General features: G+C 33.9%; 1 protein-coding gene across 1 annotated transcript; it reads left to right on the forward strand.

Moving 5' to 3' along the window:
• The first annotated feature begins 1,486 nt into the window (after positions 1–1,486).
• LOC149802984 (uncharacterized) lies at positions 1,487–10,991 on the forward strand. Its single transcript, XM_089953862.1, has 5 exons — positions 1,487–1,492; positions 9,365–9,496; positions 9,985–10,144; positions 10,389–10,495; positions 10,884–10,991. Exons 1-5 carry the CDS (start codon positions 1,487–1,489, stop codon positions 10,905–10,907), a joined length of 429 nt encoding a protein of 142 aa, XP_089809988.1. The 3' UTR covers positions 10,908–10,991.
• The last annotated feature ends 2,249 nt before the right edge of the window (positions 10,992–13,240 follow it).

The raw sequence follows: 13,240 nt of genomic DNA on the forward strand, positions 1-13,240 counted from the left end.
AGAAAAAGGCAAAGTCAACAATGATTTTTTTGTTGTGTTTATGCCAGGAAAGAACTTTAAAGAACTTTAAAAGTTTGTAAGGGAAAATTGATCTGTTGCCAGTCATGCAACCAGAATAGATAAATTTTACAGAAGTTGTATACATGGTGATATAAAGAACCAAATAATCCACTTGCTACCTTGCCTCTCAAGTAGTGATCCAGAATCCGTCAATTCTGCAATTCTGGCAACAATGACTCTGAAAATGTTCTCTTGAATGCTATAAACAAACAAGTTCAAAATAAGTATACATGTGCACGTAGGAAACCATTACCTTATTTAAACAGAGAACTAATGAAAGCTGTATATAGTAAGCACATGATGAGTACAGATAATGCAAAACATACGAAAACTATAGAAATCAGGGAAACATGATACAGAAATACAAGAATAAGTCTCTGAGAACATACGTTTCGGAAACGTGCTGGGATGACTAAATGTATGGACTTTGGTAAACTATTAAACCGTTTTTTCGAATCCACTTTCATCTCTTCATAATAATAGCATTCTTGTTGAAGACATACAAATTGCAAATAATAACCGAAATATCTGAAATCGTTGATCATTTTTATATAAATGAGACCTTAGACACTGGTAAGAATATTCCTATTTATCCCTTAGCTCTTCAAAGGATCAGGGTTATTAAAGAGAATAGTAACATATATACAGTTTTCGACTTTATGTAGGTGAGCCATCACAAGTGTTTAAAATGATACGAAATTTGAATTCGACAAAATGTGCAGGGAAGGCGAAGTAATCAAACTTTTGTCAAAAAGGAGCACCAGTTCTTGTTAGCCATGTTAGAGGTCTAATTAACGAAACCCTAAAGTAAAATATTTTTGAGTTATCTGTCGAATCGTAAGAAGCAAATTAAAATGCAGGGTGTCATGAGTAGTTGGACTGGAATTCAAAAAGGATGTTCGTTAGCGGGTCAGTCCTCATACCTGTGCTATATAATGACTGTATCACTCATATTTTTGTAAGTACGGTTCTCTATATAACTATATTGATGATAACACTTTGCCCTTTATCTGGACGGACATTGACACTCTGATTGACAAACTGAAAAGGAGTCCAATGTTTTGATTGACCGTTTCACTGCCAGCAAAATGTAAGCAAATGGGTGAAGATAAAATATAGTATTTGTTAAAAGTGAATGTAAGATTTAATGAAACGTAATCTTTTGGGAGCTTATCATAGTTTTAATTGATATAATTGCATTTCCTTTACAGACTTGAGTTTTGGAGGACTCATTATTGAAATCAGCACCTGGCCCTTATTTGCGGTATGGAAAGCATATGTTTCAAATACATGTACATTCAGAAAATGTCTCTATACTGGCAAATATAAATACTCAAAAATTTGATGTTATTGAATTTTTAATATATATATGGTGTTGGTGTATGTTTACTATGGGAGCTGAATTAGTACCGTGAGTCCTTTAGATATGCAGGTATGAAATGCGTTATCAAATCCCTTTAGAGAAGAATCTAGTTTCGATTCATTTAGATCGTTAATTATGTACTTTGAGTGGTAACGACTGTAAATGTAACATCTGCAAGTAATACACTTACCCGCCTGATACACATACAAACACACACAGACACAAACACAGACAATCACACACATAAAAACACACGCAAACATACGCATATACACGCACCAATCTCCTGCCATGCAGACATGAAGCAATTAATATCCGTGCTACAGTTTTGTTTTTACTGCCTTTGTCGTATGCACCATAAAGTGACGTACCGTTATATCTTGTCTTCTTTCTTTCTGTTTTAAGTGAAGCTTAAATTGTTAGCGTCCTTCAAGTTCTAACTTATGGTTTTCTGCTGTCTTTTTTATGCACCTAAATATACTGCCATTTCAAAACGCTTTGCTGGCTTATATTATATTGCATTATATTATATATATATATATATATATATATATATATATATATATATATATATATATATATATATAATGCTGGGATGATATATCTTGCGAATCCAGTTGATTTAACGTATTGATTTTTGTAAATAAATATTGTCTTCTCTTAAAATCTATTGTTGTTTACTCTTTTGCTACATGGGGACAGTAGGGCCATGTTATACCAGTTGCTTTATCAAGTACGTGTAACGTGTACAGCAATGCATATTTTTACATTAATGCCCAGAAAGTGTCTGTTTCCAAGTAGTCGTACATCAGAAGTTAAAACAGGGAACCAAAAGTTTATACAGTTAAGAGTTGGGTGCTCTTGAACAGATGGTCAGGTGTATTCACAAATGAGTGCTAGCATAAATTGAACAAATCATCGCAATAAGAACATAGCTTGTCATAAACCACCATATATAATTGCAAATTGACGAGAACATATATAGACAGTATAGAACAAAATGAATGTAGACGTTGTCAGGTGATGGTCGATATTATTTGGTGAACACTGCAGTCATACCTTATTCAAATAATATACGTTTTATCCGAGAAAAAGGTCTTTCCATGAAGTTGAACACGGACGATATCCAAATACATGAGACAGGTTGATGCGAGGTGCAGCTGTATTTTTAGACAGTTGTTTATATGTGAATTATTGCTTTGTCGGAGATAAGAATATACTTCTATCAAGACACGTTTAAACTTTGTGCAGTTGTATACTATATGGCGTAGGAATTGTTAAGTGTATGCAAATGAGTGTCTTAAAATCGTGTAGTGGCAACTGTAAGCTTAATTAACATCATCGTACTAAAATGTGTAGACAAACATTGTGTATACTGAACATTTATAATCGTCTTCTTCAATAGGCAAAGCTGAATAACAATATCGTTACTGTTTCGTTGTGTAATTGCGATTTAGAGAGAGATTTGTGCTTATAAATCGAGTTAATCTCCTTGGTGTGTTTATTTGTGTGGAGGAGGTTGTACTTTTTGAAAGACAATACTTACCTCTTATCTAGTTTAAGCATATGTTATAGTCAGCATACAGGAGGCCGATCCATTTAAGATAGTTATATGTATTCATATAGCTTGAAATACTAATATGAGTTTTGCTTAAGTTATTGAATATTGTGTTTATAATATTTGAACGAAAACATTTTGATATAAATTTCAATTCAATACGGTGGCGTCGCTATGGGGGTGCGAGGGGTGCGGACCGCACCGGGTGACACCATCTCAGAGGGGTGACACCAAAATGAAAAATTGCAAATTTTACAGAGCACACACTGCTCGGTCTAGTCGGATTTCATAAGCGGATAACCGATCATAGTTAAATACATGACTAGCAGGCACAGCAGTGGCGTCGCTAGGGGGATGCGGGGGGTGCGGACTGCACCGGGTGACACCATCAGAGGGGGTGACACGAAAATGACATTACTAAGGATTCTGTATGGTCTGTTACGGAAGGAGGACCATGGGGGTGACACCATGAGCTACCGCACTGGGTGACACCAACCCGAGTGACGCCACTGATTCAATAGCTTTATTATATAAACGGCAATAAGCAATGTTGGGTTTGATCGATGTTTCATAGATGCAATTTTCGTAATATTTCCACGTGCTTTAACATTATCGATATACTGGTAAGTTGTAAGCTGACAGACAGAGGAAAACAACGTATAGTTAATATAAAATCAATGATGTATCGATCTTCTTGCTCGACAAATAAAACCCACTTAGTGATATGTCGTTTTATCGTTTACTTTCATTTGGCATTATTGTTTAACACTTTGAAATTTAAACAAATAAATAGTATTCAATAACAAAAACGCATTCCATCAGCCCTGGAAAGATATAATACGTTTGATCGATATTAGATAACTTAGATAACTTTCTTTATGATACATTAATATATACGCATGCGAATGCCTATGTGGTTTCAAAAGTCATGACGTAATTTTCTCCCACATTAAATCGACAGATAACTTTGTAATTGTTTTTAATTCTCTATGCCTGATTACAAGTGAGATCAGGCATATATTCTGGCACCGCAGGTCATTCTTTTCCAAGGCCTAAATTCAAGGAGTCATATATATCAATGCTTGATATAAAGATAAATGCGTAAAACTAACAGAGATCAGTGGAAAACCAAGTTTACAGGTCTGCTGATTTCGACTCTTGATCAGTCTTTGTCGAAGGCAATTACAAAATAGACGCAAACAAGACAAACAATAAATGAAAAATAAAGTGTTGAATTTGAAGCTCCAATTGGATTACAAAGAAAGTGGACAAAGTCCATGTACAGATTACTTTTCTTGTCCTGGCCATTCTACAACAAAAACTACAAATGTCGATAAAAGTGTGTCTGTGCGTATTTGTCAGGGTGTGTGTGTGTGAAGACATACATGTTGAGACATAAGGATACCACATCGAATGTGCATTTGTAATATTATTTGATTATTTAGATTGGACAATTATATTAGAAATAAGATGGTCATGAAACATATGACAAAGTGCTCTGACAATCCTATTCATTTATTTGTTAGTACATACATGAACACCGCTTCTAAAGACCTAGACTGTTTTTCAGAATCAGATTAAGTCTAGACTTAATCCTAAGCTTGTAAGCTGATAATCTGATCAAATCTGAGCAACCCAATGTCTTGAGCATAGGAACACTATACATATAAAATCTTTCAGTAACGTATTAATTCAGGTAGTTCACCAGTCCATCATACGGTATTATATACAAGAATTGGTAACATCCTAGCGTCAGTTATGCCACTTAATATAAATTACATCTGAGTGCTGTTCTTTGATTCTTTGATTCTTTGAATCGATTCTTTGAAAAATGCACTGAACGAATTTCGATACAGAGTGAAGAACATATGGACTATCGGATGACAGAATACGTAACATTTAACTGTTGCTTGACACGATGAATAACATATGGAATATTGCTTGATACAATGAATAACATATGGACTATTGCTTGATACAAATAATAATATATAGAATATTAATTGACATAATTTGATAGCATTTCTCTTTATTGCCTGATTAAACCAGGTATGGTGTAAAAGGTTTTGTCTTACATCTGAATATTTTAACAAATTATCAAGGTCTGAAATTCGTTTTTAATCCATGTCGATGTTAAGCATGTCCAGTGACGTGTCATTATGTATCATTACATAAATATTTATCAAATTCTAGAAGGATCCGGCGAACTATAAATTTCATCATATGTATCAGAAACGTTAAGTATAGGTGTTTAAAATACTGGAACCATTCAAAGACTGATAAACGGTTATTTTATATATTGCCCTAAATGTTACAAAGTAAGCCAAACATTATTTACAGTTTGTACAAGCATTAGTCGTCCGCTTACTTGGTATAACTCTTTCTTCTTTTGAATATTGTTTAAATCGGTTCAATGCAGATATATGCTTTAAGTCCTCCTGATTGTTAGAGACTACTTTTTCTCAAAGTCTATATATGAACTGTTTTATTTTGTCATATTCGACATCCCACAAGGATATGGAGTACTCTGCTGATATAACCAATGTTTGAACCAGTAAACATTAACCAGACTATATCAAGCACTGTCTCAACAGCTTTGTTCTCATTTCTTTCTATATTTACAAGATTGTTATACAGTTCAGAGTACAATTTATCACAAAGGTTCCACATAAATGTTTCCTTAAAGTACTGTATAATCATTTCCGTTTACGATATTTTCGGCATATAGAGCATCCATAACCGATTTCATTGTAGATGCTAAAGGAATGTGATGAGATTCAACGAGAACAGAAAGATACGTGAATACATAAAACAATTCCAATGACGCAGCGATATAATCAGCAACACGAGCACCATTATTAGCTATACAGGTGTAATTACCATCACCTATACAGGTGTAATTACCATCAGCTATACAAGTGTAAATACTATCAATATCTTGATGAACTCTACCATTCAGTATATGTACGTCATAAGTGCAACATAATCTAATAATGGTTCCTATATGAATTAAACAGGTAAAACAGTCTATAAGATGGATTCCATATAACTGACATTATCGTCTGAAAAAAATAATCCTGTGGAAAAATTAAATTATTTCACTTTGACTGTGCTCCTTGATTACCAATATGCTTCTCTAATTTCATTAGCATACTGGACTTGCTCTTTTTTCAAATTCCGATACCAAAGTTTTCAACTTTTTTCACTCAGTGTGCTGAAGTGTGTATTCATATCCATTATTTCAAACAGCATGCTCACCATCGTTTCTAGAAAATGTCTAACCTCTGACTTCTCAATACGTTTTGACAATGAAGTGGGCTACACGACCCTCACCACTCGTGTACAGAGACAATTTAAACAATCTCCCACACCTGTCAAAGGCCCAAGGGTTTTTCTGCTTTGCTGTTTATAATGACATATCGACTGCAAATCTCAGAATTACTGAAATTGCAAATGTCGCTACAGTCGGAACTGGCACTTTTCATTTACATTTGCATGGTTGATGAAACTTGCCAAATTTTAGCCTCCATATCACAATATATGCCCACATGTTCCAACAGACTATTAATTACCTGAATAATGCGTCATCACAGTGTTACTACCTAGGAAAGCTGTATTTTCAGTCAAGACTACCTGTTCAAAAAGACCAATTCAAAATGGTTCCTTAACAGCTTTTATAGCAAAACAAGATTCCTGCTCCGACACAGATAAGGAGGGGGATCTGAGTTTAACTATCGAGTTATAGTTATAATAATTAGTTGACGGGTGCTTTCTCGATAAGATCTTTTAAAGTTTTTTGATATTACTGAAAAAAATGTAAGTGCAAACATTTCTTTCAAATGACCTAATACATGACCACTTGGAAACAAAACTGTGCTAACACGTCTACGGTGATATTTAGGCCAATGTTTTTATATCACAGAATAGTCTTATGGTCAGGACATGACATATGGCAAATGTTTAACTGTTGATCATCGGAATGCATTTAAGTTTTAATTCTGTTTATTCAATTGCTGTATTACTGAATAAAATCAGTATAGTTCGTCATATAATAAATATACTCTTACAAGTTAAAATAAAGTAAAATAAACAGTAAATAGTACAAATTAGTTTAGATATAACAATGAAGGGTGTGTGTGTGTGTGTGATCTAGATTTTTAACGTAGCTTTAACAATTTTTCAATCATATCGCTACGATGTCTGCAGTGTGACAGTTTATAGTGATGTCTAGCACTGGGGCATCATGCCGCAGACATTTAGCATGATGTCCCACCCAGTCACATTAACCTGACACCAGGCCGATCAGTCCAGACACTAACCTCTTAATGCTTAGCACTAAGCGAGGCAGCTGTTAGTACCATTTTTGTAAGTCTTTGGTATGACTCGGCCGGCGATCGAACCCACGACCTACCGCATCCGAGGCGGACGCTCTAACCACTAGACCACCGGAACGGTAATAATGAAGGTGATAACATTCTTACCGAGTAGAATGAAGGAAACAGTATCACGCATATTACCCCTTTATTTTATAGTTTTAATGTTATAAAATTTAACATCATCGTAGTCAGTGTCAATACCAGTAACCGTCTATTCTTTATTTACTCGTCTATAACATGAACACAAAATAATTAGCCCGTAAATTTCAAGAAACCAACACAATATACCCTGAAATATTGACTCATTCTGCAATTATGCGCTTTAACTTTTAGACGAACCTAAGTACAACAAGTTATCCATGTGTTAAAACAATGGCTCCAAAATAATTTTAAACAAATAACCTCCAAACCTTAACGATACCCAAACGGCAGCGATGCTAATTTCCCAAAACCACCAGAGTGTAGGTCTTATCCATATGTACGATATCGATAAGCAAAATATTGTGCACTGTACAATTGATATAATCAAATGATATCAATGCATAAGAATATTAATTATTAGTATAGAAAATTAACAATTTTATTTATTTGAATCTCAAAATCAAAATTAAAAAATGATTCGTTTCTCAGTCGTGAAACGGATCTAAGGAAATCGCTTGGTATTGAGACAAATTACAGCCCAGCTAACACACAACGTTTTCACAACGTTGCTATATGGTTGTGTTTTGGTTACGTGGGAAAATAACGTTTTGGCAACGTTGCTAACACGTTACACATGAAAATGAAATTAAATAGTCCTCTGATCTAAAAGATATAGTAAATTACAAATGGTATGTATATGCATTGATTCTAATACTATGGACAAGAATTAATATAATTATTCCAAAGAAATTATATAACGTTTTTACACCGTTGTACCAATGTTGTGGTTAACTTTACATTATCAAGGAGAATACTCATAGTTTCGTAGTTCATCCATTTTTATTTTCAAAACCAATAACTTAAAGGAGGTTGCAATTTTTGTAGGAAAACATTTTACTCGTCAGCTTTTTTTTATTACAAACATGAGGTACTGTCATTGCCTTAACAATATTTTACGTATCAACGAACCAAAGGCTAGCTCATTCTGTACCGACCGAATCGCAATTGAGGCAGAGACGTATCTCCTGTTTCCCGCTATTTTGAACCACCAAGGTATGAACATTAAATAGTTAACGTATATTCGCATATTTAGTTGCAGAAAATAACGGATTTTTTTATTGGTCGATGTCTATTGATGCAATCAAGCGCTTGTAAACTGCTACGAGCTAGGCACGAGGCAATGCCATGGCCTCAATAGCAAAAACAAAGAAAATGGGATATATCGGCCAACATGTTCAACTTGTAAAAATGATCTAACTGCTTGGCATGTTTCTGTGACTTTTATCCGACTCGTATTAAGTAAATTATATTGTTACACTGGCACATTTTTGGAATGAAAAATATCGAGGATAGGATAGGCTGCCATGATAAAATGCCTTCAGTTAGGCTAGCATTTCGAATTACGTGCGCTTAGCTCTAGAGCGTAAGATTTATTATTCTTGACCAAAACTTTTTTTAAAAAAAATACCAAGTAATATAAATTGATTTCAATCACAAGTGAAATTCAAATGAATTTATGTTTAGACATATGTATACATATACTGATTTACATAGATGTGAAAAAAGAAAATGCATATTAAAGTTAAATTGTGATAATTACAGACATGGTTGTAAATAATCTATAATATAGGTATGTTTTCAGTGATAACTTATAGACATGATCTTTTTGTGAGTTATAAGCACAGCACATATGAAAGACATCTGTCATCAGCTATACAGTATATTTACTAATTAATAAGATGGAAGAACTTGTTTACATTTGAAGCGATGGGTCTAGGTTAGTCCTACCTGTAAGACCTCTATGCTGATTTATGTTGTGGGCGTCAAGCACAAAAACATGTGTTATGTCTTACATTGTAGGACTAGGTTATATTTACTACACAAGGCCCAGACACAGAATATACAGACGAAATTATTGCAACACCACCTGATTCAGTGGAGGAACTAAAGGGTCTTTGCCAGAGGTTGGAGGAGAATCCCGAACTCTCCAAGAAGATGGTAATTTGGGGCCTCATTTTCTCATAGCAAACTGTTATCGTGTCTATAATCTTTTTTTTTTTTTTGCTGTTGTGAACCTCAATATGCATTGTACAAGTGCTGGGGCCCTGCAGAATTATTTTCGTGGGGGTGGGGTGGATAAGATGTTGTGGTCAACTATTAGGTTTTATGGATGTAGGTCAAAACATGTATAGAGATGAACATTTACAGGTGTTTTACTACATATACACCATTAGATATGTTTTGGCTATTTTAATTCAGTCTTAGAGCGAATGTCATTTATGAAGTTAAATGATTCACGGTGGTTAATTTGTTTTATAATTGCTGTTAGTACATTGTGTTGCATATTTGGTGTTGGCAAATTGTTTTAAGTTAGAGCAAACAAATTTGGATGCAACATCATGGCAAAAAGAACTATATTAAAGCATATTTTATCACATTATTATTATTATTATTATTATTATTATTATTATTATTATTATTTTCAGATATACTACTTGAGCTCCTTAGGCATGTGTAATATGAGGGATAGTGTCCGCAGGATGATGAAACGTCTAGGAACAAAAAGACTCTGGTCAGAGTATAGTCTAAAGGGACGCAAAGGGAAAAAATCATTTCAAGACCTTGTGAGGTGCCGAGTTTTGATAAGTAAGTATGACTTGATTTCAATTGTCTATTTTTTAAAATGACTCGCCAGAGATTTTTCCATGAATGGATAAGGTACTACATCTTTCTTCACGCATACTGCAATTACATCTATATGAAAGAACCTGAGACCACATTTCAAAGTACATATTTTATAAATACTCCATTGATTATTGCTGGCTTTTAGAAAACTGCAATGCATTGTTTGTTGTGAAACTTATTTTAAAATATTGTGTTACTCTTGCAGAAGCTTGCTTGAAAAATAATGGCAAAGCGAAAGAAATTGAAATTGAAGAGGCCATATCGGAGACCCTCAAATATGCACCCAACCAACGCGGAGGGATAAAATACAAGGTTAGCCATCTGACTCTTATTTCATCAATATAAATTGCAGACAAAATCAGCTTATCATAGTTTCCAGGACTATTAAAGCTTGAGTACAGCTAACTACAATTTTCATCCATCTTGTCGAAGGACAAGTGCTTCCACTTGGACTTTTTATTCACATACAATATTTGGACAAAATAAATTCATCTTTGCGCAAATTGATTTCACCATCCACTTGCCTGAAATGACACATAAGTACAAAATTATATTGTAACTTGGCTTAACAATATTAAGGGAAGCACAAGTGCAGTGAAGAAAGTTTCATAAAGGTTAATAATGCTAGTTAATGTGATTTCTGCATATGTAAGCGGTGCTGAGATGATATGTGACTTTTACATTATTTTTTAATTTGCAGGTGCCTGAGCAGAAGAAGAAATAGATACTGTTTAGAGTGGAGGAGGAGACTAATTCTGAGTCCTAATCTTAATTAAATCTAGAAAATAAACAAAAAGTGATATCAAAATATATGTTGTATTGTTTCCTTTTTGTCTTTTTGTCTTTTAAAAACAAATGTTTGAACCTTCAGTCTGCAAATTTAGAGGATTCCTTATCAGGCAAAAGCAGTGTGGTTTACCCATCTACTTTTACTTTACACCCTGCTATCTATAAAAATTTTTTTTATCCCCATTGGAGTAGATCTCCCCAAACCGCTGCCTACTTTGTGAACTCACATGTCCCATTTAAATCTAATGGAAGGCCCTACCGGTTTCATCGGATTTCCATATAGGATTTGAATGTTGTAAGAATGTTGTAGGAAGGTTATTTAATAACGTTAGACAACAACGTTGTAGCAACGTTCCCACTTGTTCACCAAATCACGTTGCCACAACAATATTTGATAACGTTGCCACAACCTTACCACAACGTTGCTGCAACGTTGTAGCAACGTGGAATTGTTAGTGTCTAGACACTCCTATAGATAAATTTCATTCATTATCAGTGGGAACTATTTCCATCGGATATTGAAGAAATTTAGGACTTTGGAGACTACCAAAGAAATACCTGTCACATGCTAATATCGATATAATAGTATCGTCATTTTGGATGGCGTCTCCTGGTAATAGTATCATATTGTTTCCGTTTCGTGCATATTAGAGACACCAGTAGATTCATGACAAGGTCTCAATTTTGTTTTGGGTATACTCACCCACCCCTCAATGAAGATGGCAGCACATTGTTGTGTTGCTTTCGAAATTGTTTTCAACTACTACGCTTGTATTTATCACTCGATTGGCAAATGTTGACTTGTGTTAAGAATGGAGACACCTTCAGTTGTAAAAGAATTATTGTCTCGTATCCTAACTTTCTGCCTTTTTGTTTTCTTCTGAAATATGTCTGTCCTAGTTTCAGTGCTAATACTAATCCAACCTTTTGTTATCATGCATTTACGCAGATTAACATAATGGAGAGGTTCAGAAGAATATAATCTTCTTTGAGAACTTACCATGTAATTTTCTATTTGCAAAATATAAAATAAACCGTTAATAATTCAATTTAAAACGATTGTATATTAAAAGCAATCACATCCTCCATCCATATCTCAAGCGCTTTTTAGAGATTCATTCCTTTTTCTCTTACGGCATCAACACTGCATACTCTTTATCTCATGGATTTTTCTTTTTACGATTGCTAAACTTTTGATCCACACAAGTTACTTAGTGTGTTTAATGATTGTAATGACTGTTAATTAAATTTCGATAATTAAATCAAATGTATTTTAACGCAGACGTTCAAGTCTTTAAATATGATAATTCATAAGATATACGCCGTTTGAAAATATCAAAACATTGTTATAAACGCCATAAATAAGCGGACATATGTTGTGCTGAGAGCTTTTATTTCATACTTTAAGGTAGAGACTGGAATAAGATGGTTTATAGCTTCTAGTAATTAATATTTATATTTAATTATTGTGTTGAATTCTCTCTCTCTCTCTCTCTCTCTCTCTCTCTCTCTGTCTGTCTCTCTCTCTCTCTCTCTCTCTCTCATGACAGATAATGAACTAATATAATTAGGAATTAAATGCAAAAGTTGAATATGTCTGTATTGTTGAGTACTGGAATGGATTCAGAAATACAAGACGATGATAATTGTGTTAAGAAAACATACCCAAATTTTGGTGTACGCTGATTGTCAATTTTTATCCAATAAATATTATTTAAAGTGAATATTTGACATTTGTTGTGCATATTACCAAATAATGTTACATGATAGCATCGTGGGATGTTCTTAAGTAAGCTGCTGGGTTCCAGTATATGAACTATTTTATCAAGCACGGGAGTATCAAAAAGTGCAGTTGACAGGCCATCAAGTGTTTCAAAGTTTATGGCATATTTACAATAAATTAATTAATGTATTTACCTCTGCCAAAAGGATTATTTGAAACCTAAAACTCGACAAAATGGCATAGTTTCAATGTTTTCTTTTCTTTCCCAAGTTTTATATGAGAAATAATCTCATTGCTGAAAAAATAGGCAAATGAGTGCATTGTTTTATTTGAGTTGATATTTTCACAAATATATGTTTTTGTACTAAAGAAATCTAAATTGGGTGGCTTTTAAAAACAAACGTAGAAATTGAAGAAAGATCTTAGCCTTTACAGTTTTGTTTACATATTTATCAACAACTGACTGTTGATCTCATCCTTTAAGGCATTTTCTAGTGGGTAATAATTCTTTCTCACACAATTATATAATGATTTATCCTAACCAA

The sequence above is a fragment of the Sinohyriopsis cumingii genome, chromosome 3 (assembly GCF_028554795.1).
Source record: "Sinohyriopsis cumingii isolate HCF-2022 chromosome 3, ASM2855479v2, whole genome shotgun sequence".
NCBI classification, from domain to species: Eukaryota; Metazoa; Mollusca; class Bivalvia; order Unionida; family Unionidae; genus Sinohyriopsis; species Sinohyriopsis cumingii.

Bases quoted from the DNA above. Each gene is read 5' to 3' on its own strand.
- LOC149802984 (XM_089953862.1), top strand. The intron at 9,497-9,984 runs GTAATTTGGGGC...TATTATTTTCAG, and splicing joins CCGAACTCTCCAAGAAGATG to ATATACTACTTGAGCTCCTT. The intron at 10,145-10,388 runs GTAAGTATGACT...TTACTCTTGCAG, and splicing joins GAGGTGCCGAGTTTTGATAA to AAGCTTGCTTGAAAAATAAT.